Source organism: Corylus avellana, chromosome ca5 (assembly GCF_901000735.1).
Source record: "Corylus avellana chromosome ca5, CavTom2PMs-1.0".
In the NCBI taxonomy this organism is placed as follows: Eukaryota; Viridiplantae; Streptophyta; class Magnoliopsida; order Fagales; family Betulaceae; genus Corylus; species Corylus avellana.
In genome coordinates this window covers 29,474,508-29,501,410 of record NC_081545.1, presented here as the reverse complement: position 1 = coordinate 29,501,410, position 26,903 = coordinate 29,474,508, and the positions used below count along the sequence as shown (strand labels likewise).

General features: G+C 38.1%; 3 protein-coding genes across 6 annotated transcripts; all 3 read right to left on the bottom strand.

Moving 5' to 3' along the window:
- Positions 1-88: 88 nt before the first annotated feature.
- Positions 89-2,813, bottom strand: LOC132181431 (protein PLASTID MOVEMENT IMPAIRED 2-like). 3 transcript variants are annotated; one of them, XM_059594642.1, is made up of 3 exons: positions 2,675-2,813; positions 2,244-2,381; positions 89-2,131 (listed from the first exon to the last, which is right to left on the bottom strand). In XM_059594642.1, exons 2-3 carry the CDS (start codon positions 2,268-2,270, stop codon positions 350-352), a joined length of 1,809 nt encoding a protein of 602 aa, XP_059450625.1. In that variant the 5' UTR covers positions 2,271-2,381; positions 2,675-2,813; the 3' UTR covers positions 89-349. The 3 variants fall into 3 exon arrangements, with proteins under 3 accessions (XP_059450625.1, XP_059450627.1, XP_059450626.1); XM_059594644.1 differs by having other exon boundaries at positions 89-2,128; XM_059594643.1 differs by having other exon boundaries at positions 2,244-2,372.
- Positions 2,814-5,130: 2,317 nt separating this feature from the next.
- Positions 5,131-7,597, bottom strand: LOC132182660 (receptor protein kinase-like protein ZAR1). Its single transcript, XM_059595965.1, has 2 exons — positions 6,151-7,597; positions 5,131-5,944 (listed from the first exon to the last, which is right to left on the bottom strand). Exons 1-2 carry the CDS (start codon positions 7,595-7,597, stop codon positions 5,256-5,258), a joined length of 2,136 nt encoding a protein of 711 aa, XP_059451948.1. The 3' UTR covers positions 5,131-5,255.
- Positions 7,598-9,724: 2,127 nt separating this feature from the next.
- Positions 9,725-12,453, bottom strand: LOC132182453 (protein PLASTID MOVEMENT IMPAIRED 2-like). Of its 2 annotated transcripts, none has more exons than XM_059595703.1 (3): positions 12,279-12,453; positions 11,845-11,976; positions 9,725-11,730 (listed from the first exon to the last, which is right to left on the bottom strand). In XM_059595703.1, the coding sequence occupies exons 2-3, from the start codon at positions 11,968-11,970 to the stop codon at positions 9,961-9,963; spliced, it is 1,896 nt and encodes a 631-aa protein (XP_059451686.1). In that variant the 5' UTR covers positions 11,971-11,976; positions 12,279-12,453; the 3' UTR covers positions 9,725-9,960. The 2 variants fall into 2 exon arrangements, with proteins under 2 accessions (XP_059451686.1, XP_059451688.1); XM_059595705.1 differs by having other exon boundaries at positions 9,725-11,727.
- Positions 12,454-26,903: the final 14,450 nt, after the last annotated feature.

The window sequence follows — 26,903 nt, the reverse complement described above, 5'->3', positions numbered from 1 at the left end:
TGCATATACAAAAATCATCAAGCACAGACCGTATCAGAAACTACAATTAGGAGGTTACTTTTATCAATTGAGAATAGTCACAAGAGTCTTCTTTAGTTCTCTTATATGCTAAATCATATAAACCTGTAAGCATGGCACTCGGAGGCCTCTTGTTATACAAGGAGTTTCATTTATTTGAAATAAAGCAAAATGAAACATTGAAGAGGAGCACTTATTGAGAACATCCAATTGCCTGTTATCTCCTCGTACTAAAAGTATGTCATAGTTCATTATTTATTCTATGGATTGGAATCACTTGCCTAAGGAGCTTCCAGAAAAGTGCAGATAGATCTACCGAACTTCAGGAAGCTTACCGATCCCTGTCAATTCTCTTGCCACTAAACAACTTGGCCAGATTGGGCTTTACCTTCTTTTTCTTAATAGTGAAAGAATTAATATGTTGAGTTGCTGGTGAGGCAGCCCTTCGAGCCGCTGGTGAGGCAGATTTTTGAAACCTGGCTCCCCTGGATGGAATCATATTGTCATTACCTTTCATAGTTTTTCCAGGCAGTGGGCATTGCAAGTTTTCGGCTTCTGCATTTTCTACGTTCTTCTCACTTTTCTGCCTCCAGTTCTGTAATCCTCCCTCAACAATTCGCTTAGCAGAAAGTGACTTCTGTGTTCTAGAGGCCTCTGTCTCTTCCTCCAACCTCATCTCTCTGATCTTTCTCTGAGCTAATTCTGTCTTTATCAATATTTCCTTCTCACTGGCCTTTAGAGCTTCAATCCATGCATGAGCTGCTGCAACCTTTTTATCAGCAATTTCTCCGGCCCCACCTGCACGCCTAGTTAAATACTCATATTCAAACTTTGAAATGATAATCTTAGAGCTATGCTGAGATGCTGAAACCCTGGCACTCATGGTATTCTCAATAAGAGTTCTTAGATTCTCAAGAGCTACAGCTTCCAACGATTTCATGACGTCAAGCTCTCGCATAGCAACCCGTAATCTTTCCTCGGTTATGTCTATCTCAGACTCAGTTTTTAGAATCTCTGCCTTTGTGGTTGCAGTTTCTGCTGTAAAAAACTCTTTTTCTTTCTCTGCGGTCTCTGCTTCTCTCTTAAACTGTTCAAGAGTGAGGGATAGATTGGATAAAATCGATTTAGCTTTTTCCTCAGCTGCAGATACAGCTTCTAACTTGGTATTGGCTCTGAGCAGCTTCGAATTGAGATTCTGAACAGTTAAATCTGACTTCTCTCCTGTTTTCTTGAACCGGAAAGTCTCTTTCGTGACATGCTTTAACTCATTTCTTATGATATCCATCGAGGCCATGAACTGAAAACCTTCTTCTCTTACCAAAGCCAATTCCTTTTTTGCTGCCTCCAACTCTTCTATGACTGGCGAAGCTCCCAATTCTTCTTCTTCTCGAAAACTGCCTCGGTTCAGGCTATCATTTCTCTGAACCTTTTTGTCCATTTGTTTCACCAGCTCACTTTGCAACACATCAACATCAGACAGTGTGACAGCCAATTTGGTTTCAAGCTCTTTTGATTGGTCAATCTCTTCAATCCTATCCTTCATCTTCTGTTTGGTTTCCTCCAATGCAGCTGAGAATTCAGTGACTTCCTTTACTCTCTGAGCTTCTATCTCTCTGAATTCTTTCAAAGCCTCAATCCTTGCAACCTCAACAAGCACTTGTTCTTCATTAGCTTTCTCAATCTCCTTCGAAAGGGCTTGAGCAGAGCTCAAATAAGAAAACATTTTCGAACTTGAGGCTTCAACTTCCTTCTCTGTCCGCGATTTCTCTTCCAAAACATGAGCCATGTCTAGCTTAAGCTTACTCAACTCCTGTTTCACAAATTCCAGTTCTCTCATCACTTCTGCATACTGATAACTCTCAATGTTCCTAACAGCCAATGCCCGTTCTTCGCGCCTCCTCGATTTATTTAGCATCTCAATGTCTTGCATCTGCGCCTTTGCCTTCGAGTTCGACTTCTCAATTAATAAAGATAGATCTTTCACTGTCTTCTTTGCATTAGAGAGCTCAGATTCTGCTTGAGCACTTACTGACTCCGCAGCCTTTTTGCTCTCTTTGTATCGACCAAGGTCCCTTCGTGCTATATGCAATTCTCTTGTTCTCGAAGAGGTCTTCTTTAAGAATTCAAAAGACAGAGTCATAACAGAGGAACACAAATGGTTTGCAAGTGCTTAAAAACAAATGGAAAATGGTGAAATGGGATTTAGACAGTTCTTTGGAATATACCTCTGAGAAATCCATCTGGGGTTTCATGAGTGGACTACCTTCAAGAATCCTATCTCCATATGAATTAATGGCTGCTTTAACTGACCCAATTCTTCATCTGTTACCAAACTTTGCTCTATCCATTCCAGCCTGTTTGTTCTAAACACAAAAAAAAGTGAAAATTATTTGTACTTGCTCAGTCTTTAGCTCAAATTTGGAAATTGAAGCCAATTTTGTGGAAACCAAAACTTGGGTTTACTTCTAGCTAACAAACGTATAGTACTGGTTTAACTTTTTCCAATAAAATGAAACTCTCAACGTTGGAAAAGCTTCCTTCTTCAAACCATGGAAGAATGTTCATTTAAGAGTATTAAGAGAAATTCATCAAAAAAAAAAGAGTACTAATAAAAGACAGAAAGTATGAGATTGATAACATATGCACAAACGCTTACCTGAGGATTCTTTTGGATATAGTGTGGTACTCTTGTTTTAAAGATGGAGGTTGTGTTTGAGTAACAGAAGAGATGTTAAGTTTCAGTAGGCAATCCAAAGGAAAAGGTACAGAAAAAGATAAAACGGGCAGAGGAGAGAGAGTGAATCCAATTGATTGGCTGATATTGGTTGGAAGTATCGTCACCAGTCATATGATGATTGATGAGCCCCATTCCGGGCCTTAAAATAATTGTTTTGAAATATATTTTTCTTTGGACCAGTTTTGGTTGGAAAAGGATTTTTCCTTATTAAATGAAATGGAAAATATTTTTTTAATATAAAAGTAAGGGTAATATTATCTTAACATTTATTTTATTTAAAATAGAGAAAATCTAATTTCGTTTTGGTTGATATTTCATAAGTTTTAAGTACTTTAAATTTTGTCCTCTAAAAGGTAATTCAATCGGTTAGAGACCACGCCCCATGAAGCGGTAGTTACTAATTTGAATCTCCTCTACCCCTCTTGTGTGAACATTTATTTATTTTTTATTTTTTGTAAAAAAACAAAAAAGAATTTTCAACCAAACTAACATTATGTTCTAAATTTTTTAACTGAAAATATGGATAACTTTAACATGTCTGCCACCATCACCTCCGGTGGCGGGTGGCTTTTGAGCTATCCGCCCATTTTTAGGAGCCGAGAGTGGATATTCTTTGTTTTTGTTGTTACTGTATATTTATTTTATTCTCCACCCCCCTTCCCTTTTTCAGAAAATTGAGAAACATTTTGGGTAATATTGTCCGTTAAGATCTATGGTTTTTGTAGTTTTCTCCTGCTACGACGACCGTACATAGTTACATTGGTGACAAGTGACAACTTTACAATTCGTTCGATGCTTGCCTTTAATTAATTAATTGAGCCCTTCCGCTAAGTGTTATTATTATTGCATTTTAACAATATTTGCGCTAAGTGTCAAGGGTCTCTCTCGTATAGCTGCTCATTAGGCTACCTTAATTGAGCTTGAGCCCTTCCGCTAAGTGTTATTATTATTATTATTACTATTTATTTATTTATTTTTAACATGTCTGCACAAGAGGGGGAAAGGAGATTCGAACTAGTGACTTCCGCTTCATTAGATGTGGTCCCAGTCGATTGAGCTATCTCTTGAGAATTTATTAATTTTTTTTTTTTAAAAAAAAAAAATTTATTGGTTTAAGCTTTTGATATAAATAGTGATTTAATAATTATTTAGCGAGTATCTCAAAAAAGGAAAAATCAAATTGAGTACTTAAATTTTCATGCTGGTTTAATTTAGTACCTAAGTTTTCAATTTCAACAATTAAGGTCGTTAAATTTTCCTTTGATTTCTAATAGGTCCCTCCATCATCCCATCATCTAATTAATTAATGGTATATCATGTCAAATCAATCAATTAATGCTACGTAGCTCTCGTTTGACACGTCATGTGGCAACTGTATGTGCCACGTGGCTCAATTACTTAAAATTACAAGTATACCATAAATTAAGAGTTTTTAACCTTTTCTTAATTTTTTATTTAGAATAATTTATAATTTAATGTAATTGTGTCACGTGGGACGTATAATTGGCACATGACATGTCAAACGAGAGTTACGTGGCATTAATTGATTAGTCTTATGTGACATCTTGTTAATTAATTGAACGATAGGTTGATAGAGGCACCTATTACCAAATACCCCATTACAAGTGGCATGATTAATATGGACCTTATACAAGGTAGAAATATCTTTTTCTTTTTTACATATCCGCACAAAGGGAAGGGATTTGAATGAATGACTTTCGTTTCATAATACGTGGTTTCTAGCCGATTGACATGTAGAGATATCATGAGAAGTGCTTTCCGGAGCCATTTTTGTACTCTCGTAGCTGAAGATGCCACCTTTTGCATAGGATACTGGAAAGTGGAAGTCTATCTATGACCATTTATGATAATTAAGGCATGTTTGAGAATCAATCTATGTTCCCAAAGCATGAAAAATGGGAATCTCCTCCATTTTTTAAAATTTTCTTTCTCTTGAAGTATGAAAGGCATCTAAACTCAATTAAGGTGGAAAGATTAATCTTCTTATCATTTATTAGAATGTAGTTTTCACTCTTTCAGTTTTCTCCTGAATTTTTGCATCCTAGACTATGAAACGCTGCACTGCATTTCCTAGCAAATTGTTCTACACGAGTCTATGTACATGGACTTGTGATTAAGGCATGTCTTAATGTCCCCGACAATTTGTTAATCTAATCTCAAACCAGCTGAAGCTGCCGTTGACTCCAGACAGCCTGCAGCCTATAATTAATGAATGCTTTGCTTTTGAAGGACTAGATTGACATTAGCATGATTCATGCAGATGTTGATGTTGCTGTCTTTAGTTTATGGGGTCAATGAGAACAAATGACACATCATTAAAATAAGTAGGAAACGAACTGTTTATTACTTGATTGAAGATACAGAAGGCTGTGGCAGAATACATCTTCACAAATACTCAAATCAACTTATAAAGGGAACATCACAGATTTAGTCATGAACAAACATTAACTTCACGATCTTCTACATATGCTTAGAGATATTATGAGCTTGAAAATTGGTTGTTGGTTGGGGAGTAAGTGGAAGAAGCCAATCTTTCTAAATTCTCACAAATATACCTCATAGAAGGTCTCCTTTCAGGGCTCTTATGAACGCAGGCTAGAGCAATTTGAACTACCTTGACTATCTCATCCTCCTTGTCCAAGTCATGAGCCATGAATGGGTCTAAGACAGAGGAGAGTGGCTTCCTTTCCTCAATGCTGAGCTGAATCCATTGAACTAGATTAACTTCAAGAAATCCCATCTTTATTATTGGAAATTTGCCAGAAATCATCTCTAGTAAAATCACTCCAAATGAGTAGACATCCCACTTCTGTGATGGCCTGGTTACTTTGAACGCTTCAGGAGCTTGATAGCAAGATCCTGCTGTTACTGATGGACTCAACGGCAGAAATTCATATGGAGAACTGCTTTGTGGGGTTCCATTAGTCATTTGTTCCAAGTCAAGTGTTTGGGATTCTCTGTCTATATTAACCAGGTGGCGAAGCCCGAAATCAGAGATATGGGGCTCCATGTTCTGCCCAAGAAGTATGTTGCTAGGCTTTAGATTTCCATGGACATACCTTTTGTGACTGAATTCATGGAGATAGGCCAAACCTTTTGCTATTCCTTTCATGATTCTTAAACGTAAAGGCCATGAAAGTGGTTTGAAAGGCACTGTTCCAGCTTTCCCTAGTCAGACCAAAAGATCATATAATAATAATGTCAAAAAAGTTGATCCATATGTAAATGTGAACAGGAATTTCAGCATAAAGAAAACAAAATCAGTAGCAAAAACTATGCAGAAGCTGCGGTAAAATCTACAATAGCAGATGTGCACATCTTTGAATGAACAATAACTAATGGGAACAATGCAAGAGGTAGGGTGAGAACTTTACCATGAATTGCAGTGGCAAGGTCACCATTGGGTATATAATCATTGATGATCAGCTTCTCGTCGAGAGACCAACAATAAGCTCGAAGAGTCACGATATTGGGATGTCTAACTTTTCCAATGGCTTCAACTTCAGCTTGGAATTCCCTAAACCTTTGAGAGCCTCCATCTTCTTCCAATCTTCTCACTGCTAAGATAGGCCCACCTCCAAGAACAACTTTATACACAATCCCATTTCCGCTCTTACCCAGAAGAAAAGCAGATGCTTTCAGAAGTTGGTCTAGATCAAAACTAGGCTGCTGATCCAATTGCACGAAATTGTACCGCTCAATGTTTTCCGACAAGGTCTCTGGACTATCTTTTGCAAAGCAAAAGAAGTCTCTTCTAACCATCAATGCTTTCTCGAAACTACAGCCACCAACATGTACACCGTCTTTATAAGCAGAGATCTTTCTGCACCGATTGGAGACCAGCAACCAAACAAGGCATATTCCCACTATGACACTGGCAACAATTGCGATCACAATACCCAAATCACTGCCTTTCCTATCCTTGCCAGACCCGCCACCAGAATTTTGAGATGGGTCACGAACTAATGATTGAGAATCAGAAGGGCATGGAATCTTTAATGGAGATCCACAGAGCAGAGAGTTGCCAATGAAAGCTGTAGGTCCTATATTAGACAGAGCACCGTTTTGTGGAATAGGTCCACTAAGATTGTTATAACTGAGATCCATATATACTCTCTCAGGAAGGCTCCCTAGGCTTGCTGGGATAGAACCATTGAGAAAGTTGTGTGACAGATCGAGTGTTCCTTTTAAGCTTGGCAAATTTCCCATGGTTCTGGGAATGGAACCGCTGAGTCTGTTGAAGGAAAGATCGACTTTCTGAAGGGTTAACAAACTGGTTCCAAACCCGTCTGGAAGGGGACCAGTTAAATTGTTTTGACTAAGGAGAAGGATGATTAATCTCTTGCATTGAAAAAGAGAAGGTATGGAACTGTTAAATGAGTTGTGCGAAAGATCTAAGATTTGCAGTTTCTTGAGGTTACCTATATCAGGAGGAATAGGCCCAGATAATGAATTTCCTGCAAGGACCAAGCTTTGTAGCTCTCTTGCATCAAAGAACTCGGCTGGCAAAATTCCGGAGAAGTTGTTGTCCCGGAGATTAACATGGCGAAGTGCAGAGAGCTTTCCAAGGGCAGTGGGAAGAAACCCCACGAGTTTCCTGTTTGGAATGCTGAGAGAGACAACTCTGCCTCCCCTGCATGTAACCCCTTTCCATGAACATGGGCTTATGTCTGAAGAGTTCCAGTTATTCAGACAGCCATTTGTGTAGTTTTGTAAGGATTGTTTAAATGACAAAAGAGCAAAACCTTCATCATTTAGTGAACCCACAATGGCAAAATAGTTGCAGATGAGAAAAGACAGGCAAACTATTTGTAAATTCATCTTTCGAAAAAGCAAACCTTGAAGGGAATACAAAAGAGAAATGGGGTTCCTGGGAATCACCTTTATGTGCTAGCAGGAGCCTTAAGAGGCTAGGATTTGAATGCAAGAACTCAAACAGGTTATGCAAAGCATTCCACACGCTGCCTAATATAAACAAGTAGCTGTTTGCTTACTTGTGATGGTGATGGGAAAATGACTTTTCTGAGACCCAGTACTTACGCAATTATATTTTGATTTCCTTTAGTTATAAATTTTCTTGGATAGTTTAGGGTTTTAGCAGAAGCAAACTCAAGTGTGGGTTCGTTATTTGATCAAGCTGAAGGACCAAGCTGGCGAGTCATGAAGAGTGTCCCCTTCTGCTTTTTCATACAAACATAGTTGTCGTGCGGTGGCTTGAGTTGAGGGTCCTTCTTTTTGCTGTATTAGCGTGATTGGAGGCGATGTTTGGTGCGTACAAATGCAGCTGAATGCGGCATAAACAGTTTGGTATGATTGCTTTGACTATTGCTTCGATCTGCCTCCTCTTTCTACCTTCTTTCTTTCTATGATAACGAGCGTACGATGGACTTTCTCAAGCAGGACTTTGATATTGTGATGACCTTTTCGTCCCCATGAGAGGTGGCACCATAATGACCATTGATGAATAGGTCTGTTTCTAAAGTTTTAGAAGTCTCGTCACAAAGCGTCTTTTCCTTGCAGAAATGATGTTAATTGCTATTATATGGCCTGCCTCGGCTTTTGTTAACTCCTTATAAAAGTTACTCTTATTAAGAAAAAATGACTAAGAATATAACAAGAAATATATGTAATAAGGAATTTAAATGACTGTTACAAGAACAAAGGAAAGAATACAAAACAGGGAAGCATGCCTTGAGTGATGAGGGGGATTGGCATATATTTTTCAGCAACCATTGGGAGCTGGAGTTTTTCCTTGTAATCCAAAACAAATGAAAATAACCATTAGGAGCTGGCAGTAAACAAATTCAACCATACTGCTATTTGGTGGCAGAAGGTTCCTGAAACTAGGAGCTGGCAGAAGGTTCCTTTCTACTATTTGTTCAACAGATGAGCCTAGAACCTCCTCCCAAGCAGTGAAGTCACCACTATGGCGGGAAGCTACGGGAAAAGAAATTGAATCTATTAGAAAGACTATACTTGGAGCCTCATTTCTTTTCCACTCAACAAAGAAACTTATAGGATGTAAATGGGTGTACAAGATTAAGTACTGATCTAGTGGAGCAATCGAGCGTTATAAAGCTTAATTCGTAGCAAACTGTTTTATTCAGATTAAAGGATTGGATTACCGTGAGACTTTCGCACCTGTTGAAAAATTGGTAACAATATGAACCTTGCTTTCTATTGCCTCCATCAAGAAATGGTATATCCATCAACTTCACATTAATAATGCATTTTTACATGGCGTGGCGATGCATGGTTCGATAGGGTTCTATCAGTAAGGGAAATTTTTTTTAATCATTATCGAGCAATCTTTATTTGCAAGGTTATTATGATTCAGATTTGGCAAGGTGTTCTGCCACTCGACAATTGACTACCGGCTATTGCACTTTTCTTGGTTCCAATCTCTTTAGAAAAAAAGCTACGGTTTCTTTATCTTTCGCTGAAGCCGAATACCGGGCCATGGTTACTTTAGCATGTGAGCTTCAATGGTTAAAATATTTCTTGTCCTATCTTGGTACTTCTCATTCTTGTCATATCACAATATTTTTTGACAATTAAGTTGCTTTACAAGTCCCCAACAATTCCGTTTTTCACTAACGCATTAAGCATATTGAAACTGATTGCCACTTGGGAAAAACTACAGTCCAAACTCATTATTCCTAAATACATTCATGCTTCTAGTCAACTTGCGGATGTATTCACAAAGCTGCCATTAGGCAAAGATGCATTTCATGGTTTGATTTGCAAGAGGAGCGTTATTTCCATACACTATCCAACTTGAGGGGGAGTGTTGATTTTATCATCTGCTGCACAAGGAAAATTTGCTGTACAAGGAGATTGAATCTGCAGCACAAGGAAACTCATCTTGAGAAAGCAAATCCTATCTCCTCTGTGGTTATTCTTATCTGCAATTCAATTTCCTTCCTTTTGTAATAAATCTTAGTCGTGTAATACTTCATACGTTGAATAATATTGAGGAGACAATATCCAAACATGTGCAAACATTAAGACTATATAAGGAGTTTCATTTCTTTGAAGTTGAGCACAATGAAACATTGAAGAGGAGCGCTTATTTGGAACACTAAAAGTATGTCACCAGTCATTTTTTCTTCTATGGATTGGAATCACTAGCCTAAGGAGCTTTCAGAAACAAGGGCACATAGATGTACCAAACTTCAGGCAACTTACAGGTCCTTGTCAATTCTCATGCCACTAAACCACTTAGCCAGATTGGGCATTACCTTTATTTTCTTCTTAATAGTGAAAGAATTAATATGTCGAGCTGCTGGTGAAGCAGCCTTTCGAGAGGCAGATTTTTGAAACTTAGCTCCCCCGGATGGAGTCACATTGCCATTACCTTTCATCGATTTTGGTAGCAGTGCTGGTTGCAAGTTTTCAGCTTCTATAATTTCTACATTCTGCCCACGTTTCTTCCTCCACTTCTGTAATCCTCCCTCAACGATTGGCTTTGCAGAAGGTGACTCGTCCGTTCGATAGGCGTTTGTTTCTTCCTCCAACCTCATCTCTCTCATCTTTCTCTGAGCTAATTCTGTCTTTATCAAAATTTCCTTCTCACTGGCCTTTAGAGCTTCAATCCATGCATGAGCTGCTGCAACCTTTTTATCAGCAATTTCTACTGCCCCACCTGCACGCCCAGTTATATACTCGTATTCAAACTTTGAAATGGTAATCTTAGAACTATGCTGAGATGCAGAAGCCCTAGCTCTCATAGAATTCTCAACAAGACTTCTTAGATTCTCAAGAGCTAAAGCTTCTGATGATTTGACAACCTCTAGCTCTTGCACAGCAACCTGTAATCTTTCCTCCGTTGTGTCTATCGCAGACTCGGTTTTTAGAATCTCTGCTTTAATGGTTGCAGTTTCCATTCTAATAAGCTCCTTTCCTATCTCTGCTGTCTCTGCTTCCTTCTTAAGCTGTTCAAGAGAGAGGGATAGACTGGATGAAATTGATTTAGCTTTTTCCTCAGCTCCATATGCAGCTTCTAACTTGGCATTGGCCCTGAGCAGCTTCGAATTGAGATTTTGACGAGTTAAATCTGCCTTCTCTTCTGTTTTCTTCAATCGAACAGCCTCTTCCGTGACATGCTTTAACTCGTTTCTTATAATATCCATTGAGACCATGAACTGAAAACCTTCTTCTCTGACCAAAGCCAACTCCTTTTTTGCTGCCTCCAAAGGAGAAGCTCCCAATTCTTCTCCTTCCGGAGAATTGCCTCGGTTCAAGCTATCATTTCTCTGAACCTTTTTGTCCATTTCTTTCACTAGCTTTAGTTCACTTTGCAACACATCAACATCAGACAGTGTTGCAGCCAATTTGGTTTCAAGCTCTTTTGATTGGTCAATCTCTTCAATCCTACCCTTCATCTTCTGTTTGGTTTTCTCCATTGCAGCTGAGAATTCATTGGCTTCCTTTACTCTCTGAGCTTCTGTCTCTCTGAATTCTTTCAAGGCCTCAATCCTCGCCAACTCAACAAGCACTTGTTCTTCATTAGCTTTCTCAATCTCCTTCTTAAGGGCTTGAGCACAGCTCAAATAAGAAAACATTTTCGAACTTGAGTCATGAATTTCCCTTTCTGCCCGCAATTTCTCCTCCAAAACATAAGCCATGTCTAGCTTAAGCTTACTCAACTCCTGTTTCACAAATTCCAGCTCTCTCATCACATCTGCATACTGATAACTCTCAATGTTCCTAACAGCCAATGCCCGTTCTTCGCGCCTCCTCGATTTCTTTAGCATCTCAATGTCTCGCACCTGCGGCTTTGCCTTCGAGTTCGGGTTCTCAATTAATAAAGATAGATCTTTCACTGTCTTCTTTGCATTAGAGAGCTCAGATTCTGCTTGAGCTCTTACCAACTCCGCAGCCGTTTTCCTCTCTTTGTATCGACCAATGTCCCTTTGTACTGTATGCAGCTCTCCTGCTCTTGAAGAGGTCTTCTTAAGAATTCAAAACAGAGTTATATTAGAGGAACAGAAATGGCTGCTAATTGCTAGTGTATAAAAACAAAAGGAAATAGTGAAATGGGATTTAGACAGTTCTTTAGAATATACCTTTACGAAATCCATCTGGGGTTTCTTGAGTGAACTACTTTGAAGAATCCTATCTCCATATAAATTAATGGTTGAATTAACTGTCCCAACTGTTCTTCTTCTGTTACCAAACTCTGCTCTATCCATTTTAGCCTGTTCCAGACAAAGAAACAAATAGTGAAAATTATATGTACTTGCTGTGTCTAGAATTCTTTAATTAGTTCAAGGTTGGAAATTGAAGCCAAATTTGTAAAAACCAAAACGTGGGTTTAATTCTAGTTCCAATCAAAAGCTAGTCTGAATGTGAGAAAGAGAAACATTTCCTTCTCCAAACTATGGAAGAACACTCATTTAAGAACATCCTTCTTCAAACTATGGAAGAACATTCATTTAAGAATATTGAGAGACAGACAGAAAGTATGAGATTCATAACATGTATACGCACAAACACTTACTTGAGGATTCTTTTGTATATTGTGTGATACTCTTGTTTCAAAGATGGAGGTTGTGTTTGAGTTACAAGGGAGAGGTTAAGTTTGAGTAGGCAATCCCAAGGAGAAGGAACAGGAAATCTAAAACGGCAAAGGAGAACGAACCGTAATGATTGGCTGATTTTGGTTGGTTGGTTGGAAGCATGGCCACCACTCACCGGTCCTATGATGAGTCCCTTTACGTGTACAATGAAAGCTTTTTTGGAATGTATTTTTCATTCCAAGAATAAATACAAAATAAAATAGTATCAACATACTCCCAAATATATTATGATTTTTAGCCTTTTTTTTGGTCGATAATGATAATTAATGTCAACTTTTTATACAACACTTCCTTTTAATACAATACTTTTATGTTGACCGATCAGGTTAAAACAATCCTTGCTTTGGGTTTGTTGAATAAGTAGTGATAATCATAATACCAGCACATTAGTTTATTATTATATTATTAAAAAAAAATGAACAGTAATATTAAAAGAAATATATTATAAAATACACTAGCGTGAGTGGTTGTTCACTCAGATTGATGTTATGATTATCACTACTCTTATTGAATAGGTAAGCAGTAAGCTCTTGCACCAAACAAAAATGATTTTAACATAAAAGAAAAAATGGTTTTTATATTTTTAGAATGATTTTGTATTTGAATTATTTGTTAATATTTTTATTTAAAACAAAAGTTATTATGTCCGATTTTTCCAAAAAGGAAAGAGAACGTTGATAACTAGACCAGATACCAGAATAAGCCACGTACTATATGAAAAAAAAAAATATCATAAATGGGTAAGACAAATCATATAAAGAGACATTTTTGTTCAGGAGCGAATTGCATGCATTTTCTGTCACAGATAGAAGGCAGAAGACCTGCCACGTCTTTGGATGCCAAACCACATCTACAAGAGAGACAATCAAATATAAAAATACATCACCTCAAGGCATCTCCAATAGAGTACGAAAAAGACCAAAATCTTTCAATTTTAGTTATTAAAAAATCCCAAACCCTCTTAATTTGATTGAATTTAAGATTGATTATTATTAAATTTTGATTCAATAATAATTATAAAAATTACGTCTAGAAGTTTAGAATTAAAAATATAGATAGCATTTTCATCTAAAATACCATCTTTGGTATCTCAATCTAAAATACAAGTTTCTGTTTCCTACATTTGCTGCTAAGGAATGGCAGTTACTTAAATGTGGACCATATCTTAGGAAAGAGTAATACTATATGATTGTTATACAATTAGAATAAGGTGGTAGTGCAACTATGCAAGGGCTTGTAAGAAAGAAAAATTAACAATTGATTTTCATTGCTACGTCATCTCAATCATAGTTATATACTAGTCCCTTAAATAAGGAGAATGCTAGGTTCTCTACTGATATACTAAACAAATAATTGCATGTGCAACTTAAACTAGTACTCTTAATAAACAAGAAAAGTTTCGGTTCTGTTTTAGGTGGATGATCGAGAACAGTACCTAGGACTCTTTAATGTGCATAATTGGATGCAAGTAAAAACCAGAGGTGTAAAGTGGACGAATCATGCATCTTACATTTTGGGACAATCACATGGTTTTTTCTTACAACATAGAATCACATAGATATATAACTGGCATTAATATGTTGTACCATATCTTGCATATGATTGCAGACATTCTTTGGTTGTATTACATATCTTATGAAACTAAGAACATTACAAAAAAACTGAAACTTTGGACCAGTGCTATTAAATTGAGAGCATTATGAAAAAGCTGAAAATTAATACCATCACTAGATCATTCTTTGCAAGACCCTACTTTGCAAGACCGATACTAAGTAATGAGCGTTCGATCAAATCAGGTTTATATGGAACTTCTTTGGATGGAATCCATATATCTCCGTTGATAAATGTTCGCACCGTAAATAGAATAGCCTCTGTAGGGCTAGAAATAACCCTGTAACCAATCCAATTTACTCTATCATATGTGTTTGCACAAGCCCTCGATTGTTGTAACTCCGCATAATATAAGGTGTTTGATCGTGTTGAATTGTTGTACTCCGCATAATATGGGAAGGCAATTCAACACAATCAAACACCTTATATTATGCAGAGTACAACAATCGAGGACCTGGTGCAAACACATATGATAGAGTAAATTGGATTGGTTATAGCGTTATTTCTAGCCCTAAGGAGGCTATTTCGTTTACGGTGCGAACATTTATCAGCGAGGATACATGGATTCCACCCAAAGAAGTTCCATATGAACCTGGTTTTATCGAACACTCATTACTTAGTATCAGTGTTTCCATGGCTGACCCAGGTATGTTTTGACTGGATATTCTGAGGTAAGGAGATCAAGTGTTGCAGTTAACGTGCAGTTGTGAATTACAAACCCACCAATGCCATTAGTGGTTTCTCTTCCTTCGGCTGTTATTGTGTTTGACTGCTTAGGTTGAGGCTTGCAGGCAAGGGTAAACCATCTCCAAATATAAAGTCTACAGTGCCGAAGATTTCACATTCTCTGAAAAACTGGATGCCTTTTTGGGCATAAAGCGTGTCTTGAAATCCAAGGAACCTGCATATGTAATAGGCTAAGAAGCTGGATGCACTTAGTAATGCTACTACTTGCTTATTTTTTGCTCCAGCTGTGTTTTCGAAACTCATATATTGCGCAACAAAGCCTTCAGCATATATCCATACTCCCTAGTAATAAAATAGAAAGAATCTTTGTAAGTAAACTGATTGAAAGAAGTTCAAACATCAAAATTAATTGTTGGTTTTGTACTTTAAATTTGATGAATGAGCTAGCTTCTTTTATCATGATTCTTTAAATTTGATATTCTCGTGCAAACATGTGGCATGTGGTGTGTACACAAGGGGTCTATACTTATTTATTTTGTCCTTGATTTTGAGATCTTTTCTTTCACTTTTTTATGTATGCTATGTTACTTGGGAGTAGATTCATTTTTGGATGACCAACTCACCTACTGTTGCTGTTGCAGATGTTGAGTTACTTCATTAAAGCCCTTTCTCCATCACCGATTAATGTCAAGTTTTGCTTCTCTCGACCAATAATGATGTTCTCTTTATAGGTTCCTACTCTAATCTTTATGCGGTATCGACAGAAGCTGAAGTTGGGAGTAGCAAAGATGGCATCGATTATTGTGGTGAAATCACCCGATCCGTCTTGTGCTACAACCATATTGAAGTCTGGCATCTCATCACCATGGGCGGTCCACGTAATTGCAAATAAGATACTAAGAGCAATCATTAATTCTTTTGTAGAGCTTGTTAGCTTCTTTGACATCTTCAGAGTTATTTCCTGTGTTAGCAAGATAAGAAAAACAACCATATACAACGGCAATACAAGCAAACTTAATTTGTGGACTAGAATTGTGGGATTGTATATAGAAGTAGTGATATTACAAAATAATAATTCAAGTTTCAAAGGATATTTAATTATTAAGATCTAGACAAAGAAACAAAATGACAATGGACACACACTCACTCACCCACACATACACAAATAACTGAGGTGTTCATGGTTCAAATGACCTCTATCAAGTCAGCAAAAGCAGCTCTAAAACACAAGGAAACCAATCAAATAACTCATTGTCTGTCTCACGGAAGAGTATAGTGTCATTAACATACAAAGGATGTTACATCTCCATAACCCTCCAATTACCTCCTCCAACCTCGAAACCTACACGTTCCCTTCCCTAAACTACTCCAGCAATAGTTCTACTCAGGATCTCCATATCTAAAGTAAGTAGAAGTGGTGACAGCAGAGCTATTGAAGGAACCAGCTGGAGTACCATTCTCTAACACTAAAACTCTAACAGTTAGAAATACAAAATTGGATCTAGCTCTGCAAATGATCGACATAGCTGAATCTACCCTACGTGTACTAAGAAATTCCAATTCATATCTATATCCATAATTCCCAAGAATAATGATAAATCCTGAATCATTGAAACATTTTTGAGCCAAGAATGCCCCATTATATTCCCAGGCTGTTATGATGAAATGTTACGACTGATTTAGCTCCAAAATTATCATCCATTGTCCTAAGCAGCCTCTACACTCCATCCAAACCAAACACCACTGAACACATTAGTCCTCTACCCCTCTCCACATCCCTCAAAACAAAAACAAAATTTACCTTCTTTTGGAAAAGCTTCAAATGTCTTCATCTAGGCTTTGAAATTCTTACCGCCCATCTTTTCTAGTGGCAAAGATTGGCATCACTTATTGTTTATTTATTTATTTATTAAATTGATAAGTAATATTGAATATATCAAAAAGCGCAGAGAGACGCAACCCTAGTATTTCCACGCGAAGTGTACAAGAGAACGCCTAAGAAAGAGGATAGGAAAATAGTTCAAGGCAAGACGCATATTCTGCATTTAAGGAGTCGAAGGCAAGGTCGTCCAACCTAGGCCTCCAACTGTATTGTTTTGAGAGCAAGGACTAATAGTAATGAGCAGTATGATCCCTGATGAACGATTGGTTGGACGAAAGAGAGCCATTAACATACAATGACTCTACAGAGTTGAATCTCCTGTTCGAGTTGGCAATCCGATGAAAGAACTTATTGCATTTATCACCCTCTTTAAGCCAACGGACCCTAGACTTTTGTCTCCAGCTAATCTCTTCTTGCAAGATGGAGAAATAATTCCCCTCAAGATCTTCATATCAAAAGCGAGGAGAAGTGGTGACAACATGTCTTAAACCTCTAGAGCTGTTGAAGGAACCAGCTGGAGTACCATTCTCTAACACTAAAACTCTAGTAGTTGGAAGTACATAACTGGATCTAGCTCTGCAAATGCTTGACATAGCTGATTCTACCCTACATAAACTAAGAAATTCCAATTTATATGATTGTAGGCTTCCTCTATATCCAGAATTCCCAATTTTGATAAGATCTGTGATCGCCTAGCCAAAATCTACACACCCCTTAAAATTCTTTAGGAATAATGATAAATCCCCATCGCCTTCCCTCTCCATACTCTGCCACAAAAAGGTATCTTCCTTAGTCATTGAAACATCTTTGAGCCAAGAACGCCCTATTATATTCCCTGGCTCTTCTGATGAAATGTTGAACGAATTTCGATCCAAAATTATCCTCCATTGTCACAAGCAGCCTCTTCACTCCATCCAAACCAAACACCACCAAACACATTAGTGCTCTACCCCTCTCCATAGCCGTCAGGCCCGTCAAAACAAAAACAACATTTTTACCTTCTTCCAGAAAAAGCTTCAAAGGTCTTCACCTAGGCTTTGAAATTCTTATTGCCCATCTCTTCTAGCGGCAAAGATTGGCTCACTTATTGTTTGCTTATTTACTAAACATGAAAATAACTTCTTCTTTTTTTCCCCTTTTGGTCGACAACATGAAAAGAACTAAGCACACAATCAATGATACAAATTTTTATCGGAAACTGTAAAATAGAAAGCTACTAAAATAAGTGGTGAATACCTGATGCATTCTCTTGCAGTGAAGGGGTTGATCTCTTCTCTGTGCTTGCGTTGGGGCAGGTAGAGGATTTTGAGGTAGGGTAAATTTGTGACAAGGAAACATGGTTGATATTTCAAAGCATGTGAACTGAATAGCATTTTAGGAAATATGCTTTTGTAGAAACAAAGATCATTTTTTCATATAGGTTTTAAAATAAGCGTAATTAAATTTTATTTATCAACATGGTATTTTAAACTAAGTACAGTTTTGTTTTAATAACTTGTAGGCTTAGTGGAATTTTTTAAAACATTTATCAAGTATCAGAATAATTAAATATTATACCATGTAGAACAAAGTTGATTCCCTCAAAAATTATAAATATAAGAATTATTAGATAATAGTATATTAACAATAAGATGAGCAACCTATCATCTATTTATTTTGTCATCAGCATCTCCATAATCCTCATTATCATCACCGTTGTCATTATTGTTATTTTTATTATTGTTGTCATCATAAATGGAATTCTAATCCATGTGATCACTTTTTGTAATAATCATCAGATTTCATTTCATAGTCAAACGAATCAACATATGTTCAGAGCAGATTGCTCAGAAGCAAGAATCTCAAAAATACAATTACGGGAATCATGAGTCCACGTTCTGTCTAGAAGCTGCAGTGTAGCGAACCGTGCCAACCCATGTGCGGCTTGGTTAGACTCTCGCTTGACATGGTTCATTTTCCAGCAAAGGGAAATGCTGGAGGGCAATGCGTATGTCTTCAATTAGGTGACCTCGTCGGCTCCAATCTGGATCATCAGACAACACAGCCTCGACAACCACCTTTGCATCCCCCTCCAAACTTATTTGCATGAAGCCCAGATCACGTGCCAGATGGAGAGCCAAGATGGTTGCTGACGCTTCGGCAGCTACTGGCTCAAGGAGGCCAAACTGCGTGAAGCTCCTCGCTGCCTGTAATTTTCCTTGGTGATCGCGAATCACAACACCCAACCCAGTCCGCCTAGTCTCCTTTGCAATCGCCGCATCCCTGTTCACTCTGTACCAACTTGGGCTTGGCACCATCCATCTTTTTCATAACAACACCGTCTTCCTGAGCACTGGTCCGTATATCCCCTGCTCGAGCCTGGTAGAAATCCTGCAGCACATTATCTGAAGCCTTGAGAAGGGAATTTGGATGTGAGAAGGAGCCCTCATATAGAAAGTCATTCCTCCTTAACCATATCCTTCTGGCTATCAGAACAAAACTCTGAAACTCCTCCACAGTACATTTCCTCAACATATCTTCTGCAACCACTAGAAAGTCAGCACCACCGAAGGAACTTTTTTGGAATTTAATAGATCCCCCACTCCATACATCTTGAGCTGATGGGCATTGCCAGAGAATGTGAAAAACTGTTTCGACTTCACGTCCACAAATGGGGCAGCTAGGGTCTGTGATCACCTTTCTTCGGAACAAATTCTCACGTGTAGGTAAAATATCTTGACATGCGCGCCAGAAATAAACCTTCTCAACGTGTGGAATCTGCAACTTCCATAGAGCTTTCCAGACCGGGCTATTATTCTTCTAAGAAGAACACTCTACCACTTGCGAGGATTCCAATTGTTTTTGGAAATGATATGTGCTCTTGACTGAAAATATTCCCCTTGCAAGTGCCCCTCCATATCTGCTTGTCTTCTTGATCAGTGTGACTAATGGGAATCGATTGTATCAAAGTTTTCTCCTCTGCCGAAAATAATTGATCCAGTAATTGTTGCTTCCACACATGCTCGGCTTCATCAATCAATTGGTTAACAATAGCTGTTGGGTCAAGCACAGTTGGAGGAGATTGCACCCAAAAAGTGGAGGGGTTAGGTAGCCACTTATCCTTCCATATTCTCGATTTTTTTCCATTCCCAATCCTCCACACCAGTCCCTCCCTAATCAGTGCACATGAGCTATGAATGCTCCTCCAAGCAAAAGATGGCTTCTTCTGTAATGAAGATTCAAGAATCGAGCAATTTGGGTAGTCTTTGGCTTTCATTATGAGAGCTACTAAGCTGTGCGGCGTAGTCCACATCCTCCATACTTGTTTTGCCAAAAGTGCTTTATTAAAACAAGCAAGGTCATGAAAGCCCATTCCTCCACTTGCCTTAGACACCCCCATTTTACTCCAACTCATCCATGCAATTTTCCTATCCTTTCCCTTATTTCCCCACTAGAATCTTCGTAGTAGGGAATTAATTTCTGCACACAAAGATTTTGGAAAAAGGAAAATACTCGTGCAATAAGAAGGAATAGCTTGGATTACCGCTTTTAAAAGAATTTTCTTCCCCGCTTGGGAGAGAAATCTTAATTTCCAATCTTGTAGCCGTTTCCACACCCGCTCCGATATACTCTTAAAAGCTTTAATACAGGAACGACCCACCAAGCCTGGCAAACCCAAATATTTGTCATAGCTATGTGTCGCTGGGATCCCTGCAAACTCCAATATGTTTTCCTTCTCACCCACCGGGGCATTTTTACTAAAGAAAATCATAGTCTTATTGCTATTCATTTTTTGCCCCAATGCCTCCTCATAATTTCTCAAAATGGTTGACAGATTACTCCATTGTGCAAGAGTAGTCCTGCAAAACAATAAACTGTCATCTGCAAAAAAGAGATGGCTGATCTTGGGCCCCCTCCTCGATGTCGGCACCCTAGATAAAAGTCCCTCCTTATTTGCACTGGTTACCATGTAACTCAATACCTCAGCACATATGAGAAAAAGGTAAGGTGAAATTGGGTCTCCTTACCTAATACCTCTCGTGGGATATTATGCCCACATGGTTCTCCATTGATCAAAATCGCATAATGGGCCGAAGAGACACACATCATCACTAATCGGATCCATCTCTCATCAAAGCCCATTTTCCTCATCACCGCCTCCAAAAACCTCAACTCCACCCTATCATAAGCTTTACTCATATCTAGCTTAACCGCCATAAAACCTTTCTTTCCCTCATCCCGGTTTGCATCGTATGAAGGGTTTCATACGCTGCCAAAATATTGTCCGTTATCAATCTCCCCGGAATAAAGGCACTCTGATTCGGTGAAATAATATATGAGATCAATTTTTTGAGCCTATTAGCTAGGACCTTAGAAATCAACTTATACAATACATTACAAAGACTAATGGGCCGAAATTCGGTCACACATTCTGCATTCGTAGTCTTTGGGATAAGGGCAATATGAGTCAAGTTCAAATTAGGCGGCATAAAACCAGAATTGAGAATATCAGGTAAACCTTTACATACCTCCTCCCTCATGATTGCCCAATTTTGTTGAAAAAAACAAGTGTTCAACCCATCTAGTTCGGGAGCTTTGAGTGATGCCATTTGGTATAAAGCTTTGCTAATTTCATCCATAGTAAAATCCTCCATTAGCTCAGCATTCATGTTATCCGACACATACCCTTCAATATGTTGCAGACACGGGCCCAAGTCTCCTTCCCTACTTGCTGTAAATAAATTGGTGAAGTACTCAACAAAGGCCTTACCCACTCCATTCGAAGACTCCCACCACTGCCCCTTCTCATCCACAATCCTTTCAATTCTGCTTTTTTTCCTCCTTGATTTGACACAAGCATGAAAATATTGTGTATTCCTATCCCCATACTTGAGCCAATCCACCTTAGCCCTTTGATGCCACCATAGATCCTCTTTTGCCAATTGGACTTGAATTTCACATTTAAGCCTGGAGATTGCATCGCTGTTCCCCATCTCCTCATGTCCTTGCATCTTGGCCAATTGTTCTCTCATACGTGCTGTGGACCCAAACTTGGGCTCTTGTAATGTATCTTTCCATTGGCCAAGTTTCTGCATGCATGCAGAAAGTTTACTCTCCAGCCTGTCTCACCCTTTGTTTTGTGCTCTTGGTTGCGTCCAGAAAGTCTTTAACACTTCCTTACACCCATCCTCCAATGCCCATCTAGCTTCATATCAGAATTGCTTAGTTCCATTTTTTCTCCGAATTATTTTTTGAAGGGACAAAACTAATGGGGCATGGTCCGAGGAGACAACAGCTCCCACCGACACCACAGCCTCAGGGAATAAAGACCTCCATTCTAGATTGGCCACTCCTCTATCAAGCCGCTCCTTAATGAAGTCCCTCCCCTCTCGACAATTGCTCCATGTATATTTAGGCCCACAGTAGCCCAAATCGATCAAATTACAGTCCTCCAATGTTTGGTGGAAAGCTTGCATATGACTCCTTGGCCTCACCCTCCCTTTTTCGGTCCCATTAAGTGCTTCGTTAAAATCACCAATGCATATCCATGGAGAAGAAGCTAGCCGAGCCAAATACTTGAGCAAAGCCCACGCCTCATGTCTCTTGGAGGTCTTGGGGTGGCCATAGAACCCCGTAAACCTCTCTATTTCAAATCCCCTTCATTTCTTTTATTTAGTGCATTTTGAAGGGTAGTGTTGTCCAAAAGTTCTTCCTCATTTGATAGTTTGGACATCAAGGTGAAATTATCTCATATGTTAAGTTAATTTTTATAGGCACATTAACACATTATTTATTATTTATTATATGCACTTTAACATTCCAAGACGTCTCTCATATGCTAAGTTAGTTTTTATAGGCACATTCACACACAATTTATTAACATTATTTATTATAGGCACTTTAACATTCCAAGACATCTCTTATATGCTAAGCCATATTTTGTAAAACATATGAACCTTTATTATTCCCAACTAAATTTCCTTGACTTTTAATTTTCGAACCTAACTTTGTCATAAACTTTCAATTTTTTTTTCTTTCTTCAGATTAGGAGAATTATATTTGTCAATAATATATATTTTAATTCATTCAAAAGCCTTCTCAGGAAAAAGTTCACTGAGCACATGGTTGAGGATCAAGAAAATGCTAGAAAATGATATATATATAGTTGATAAGAAAATAAGAAAGATGATAACTTCTATAAGGAGGTGGTGTTTGTGCCCACCAATAAGAATTTGCCACATAGGATTATTGCACAAATCAAATAAGCACCAAAACACTAAATTATATAGGTTTTTTCAATTTTGTTTTTTTGTTTTTTTGTTTTTTTTTTTAAGATTGTGCAGGGGACCACCCCCAGCCCCCTGCACAATCTTAAAAATAATTGAAAAAATCTATATAATTTAGTGTTTTGGTGCTTATTTTATTTGATACAATAATTATATGTGGCAGATTCTTATTGGTGGGCACAAAAGAATTAGTTTACACTAACTCCTTATAGAAGTTATCATCCGTAAGAAATGGTAAATGTCAAGTGACAGATGGGTAATTATTACTCAAAATCATTGTCAGTGATAATAATTACTGCAACTCTGCTAAGTTAGCTTGTGTAGGTGTCTTTCCAAATGTGGTTTAGCAGAAATCGAGCAATTCATGATGGATTCTTTCCAAATGTGCTTGTTTTATCTAGCACCATAAAGAAAATCTCTCTTGACCACTTGAAGGCTTGGAAAGGCATCTGTCCCCTAGCGTGGAAAAATGATCTCCTCCTGTGGACTCCGCCCTCAAGATAAATTTTGATACAATTATAAGAAATTTTTTCCCGGCACAAGGAGCTGTCTACCTTAACTCTTTCGGAAAAATCTTAAAGATTGTTTCTCAAATTAGCCCCTTGTGTGATCCCACTACGGTGAAGCCTTAACTTCTGCTCTGGCAATCTCTTTGGCTATCTCTTTAGGCTGTGCAGATTTCTCTCCAGAAGGGCATTCTCAAGTGGTGATTATGGTGCTGCAGCATCCCTCCATAGTTCATGACCAGAAGATTGCAGATATCATCTCTGAGTCCATTGCTACCATTCCCCCGTTCTCCTCTTGGAGAGCAAAAAAAAGTTTACAGATGTGCAAACTTTTGCGCTTATCATGTGGCGCATTAGGCCGCAACTAGAGTTCATTCTAGCTACATTCCCACTCATTTACCTCATTTCCCTGCTTATCCTATTTGTAGTGAAAAAGACCCACCTCCTTTAGTTTGATTTTCTATTTTATGTTGTTCTTAGTTCTTGTTTGTTTCAGTTTCTGATGTACTTACCAAAAAAAAAAAAACATGTATTGGTGTGAGGTACAAATTTTGAACCACTGATGTTCATGGGGCTTTGTTTTAATTGTTTATGTAAATTAATTAGTGTGTTTCAAAGGCATTTAAGGGGAGAGTTGCCACATTTTTCTAGACCATAATTTTGAAAAATGGTTAAATACACTTTACCCTTCAAAGTTTAAGCCGATTTTCAATTTGACTTTCAATGTTTTAATTTTTACAATGCACCCCACCAAAGTTAAAAAATTTTCAATGTGGCCCATCCATTAATTATTTCCGTTTTCTCTAACGGAAATAATGAAAAATATTAAATTGTCCCTACAATTTTATTTTTTATTTTTAAAAAAACTCAAAAAATAAAAAAATAAAAAAAATTTGGGAGTGGCCAGGCTACCCCTTTGGCCAAAGGAGGTAGCTTGGACACCCCCAACTTTATTTTATTTTGGTTTGATTTGGGGGTATTTTTGAAATTTATTTAAATACATGGGAACGATTTTGGAAATTTAATACAAAAAAATACATGTGCCTTACACGTGACCAATTTCCAGTTAAATTGGATGGAAATTGTTAACGGATGAGCAACATTGAAATTTTTTGAAACTTTGATAGCGTGCATTGTAAAAGTTGAAACATTGGAAGTCAAATTGAAAATCGGCTCAAACTTTGAGGGGTAAAGTGTAATTTTTCCTAGTACTTATATATATTTTTTGGAGAAAATTACACTTTACCCCTATAAAGTTGACAGTGTTTTTCAATTCGAACATCAAAGTTTCAATTTTTGCAATCCACCCCCACAAAGTTTCAATTTATTTCAATTTGACCAATATTATTCCAATATTCTCATATTGCCCCTGATTTTTATTTTTATTTTTTGTATTTTTTATGAAAAATAAATAAATTTAGGGGTGCAAAAATGGCCAGATGGCCAAGCCACCCCGAATTTTTTTATTTTTATAATTTTTTTATAAAAAAATAAAAAATAAAAAATAGGGGCAATATAGGAAGTTTTGGACACAATTAGTCAAATTGCAAAAATTTGAAACTTTGGGGGGGTGGATTGCAAAAATTGAAACTTTGATGTTCGAATTGAAAAATGCTGTCAACTTTATGGGGTAAACTATAATTTTACCTATTTTTTATATTGATCCCATGATTGATTTTTAATTTTTGACTGCTACATCATCCAATTATAAAACAATTGTACCGAATTTTACTTCCAGCTTGATGTCCAATAACAGTATAACACAACAAGTTACGCTAGTACGTAACATTGTAAGTTCCACCTTAATAATTTATGAGAAATGCTTGGCTTACAAAATATTTTACAAAAAACCTTTAAAAAAGTGATTAGGATAGAAAGTTGTCCAATAGATTATCAGTACTTCTAGTCCTACATAAGAATGTTATGGATGATTAGTGCTAAACACCACATTGGTGTGAGTAAACAGTAGTCGCACTGGGTGGTGTGCACTAGCACTCGGGCTTGTTTGGGAAGACAATTCTTCCCAATTAATCTCCACATTATTATTATTATTATTATTTTTTGGTTGATTTAACACCACTAACACTAAACTAAAAAAATTTCAACTTTATTGAAAATTTTTCAACCAAAATAATAAAAAAAACATTAAATAAAATTTTAGAAATCAAGAAAAATTTTAAAAAATTATATTTAGGGGTTGGTGGCTTGACCACCACTAAGAGTCTCGGGGTGGCCGATCCATCTCCTTGAAACCAGTTGGGGCTGGCCGAGCCACCCCCCATTAGTTTTGAGTGTGGTCGATCCACCCTCTAGGGGGTGGATCGGCCACCCCAAGCACTTTTTAAGGGTGTCTCCGTCACCCTTGTAAAATCTGAGGGTGGCTCGCAACTACTGGGGGTGGTTGAGCTCGCAACTACTGGGAGTGGCTCGACCACCCCCCATCCATTTTGGGGATGGCCTTGCCACCCCTAAGTTGTTGATGCAGCTTGATTAAGTGGAAGCGAGTAAAACAATACAAGAAGAATGATAAATAATTCTTAGATTTTGAGTCTATTAAAGATCTGAGAATTATTCTAAAAACTATAGAGTCTATCTAATGTTTTAAGGGAAAATATAAAGAAAACTCCTCCGAGTAATTCTTATTGAAAGAAAACTGATCAAATAACATAAACTGTCTTTTCAAGAAGCTATAATCATGTATTTATAGCCCCAAGACTCCTAGTACTAGTAAAGAACGGAATTAGGGCTCCCACTATGACGTCCCACATCGCCTAGGTATGGAGATGGGGATATGCTTAAATGTATACTACACCCTTAATGATAAGAACGCGTTTTAAAACCGTGATGGTCATGATCCCATCAGAACTCCCCAGTTAAGTGTGCTTCTACTAGAATAATACCAGGATGGGTGACCTCCTGGGAAGTCTGGTTTGGGGGAGCTAAAAAGCGGACAATATTGTGTGTCATTGAGGTGGGGTGTTACAAATGGTATTAAAGCCATTGCTCAGCCTGAGATGGGGGGAGCGTGCACAAGCCCATGAAGGTCACTAGCGGGTGCTTGCTGGGGCGAACGCCAAGAATGGGCTAATCCCATGAGGGTCGCCAGCGAGGACGCTGGGCCCTAAAAGAGGGTGATTGTGACGTCCCACATCGCTTGGGTATGGAGATGAGGATGTGCTTAAATGTATACTACACCCTTAATGACAACAACGCGCTTTAAAGCCGTGATGGTCATGATTCCATCAGAACTCCGCAGTTAAGCGTGCTTTTACTAGAGTAGTACCAGGATGGGTGACCTCTTGGGAAGTCTGGTTTGGGGGAGCTAAAAAGCGGACAATATTGTGTGTCATTGAGGTGGGGTGTTACACCCACAACCCTAATCCTAGTAAAATAAGTAAACTAAGTCAGTTTAAAACAAATAATAGCGAAAAAATAATATAGAATTCTCCGAGTGCGTTCGATCGCACTACAAGGGACTTGTGCGCTCAAACGTGCGCTCGGTCGCAGTTCCAGGGACTACCTTCCAAATCAGGTGCACTGTGCTCGATCGTAGTCAATGTGCGATCGATCTCAATTCCAGGGACTACCTCTTTT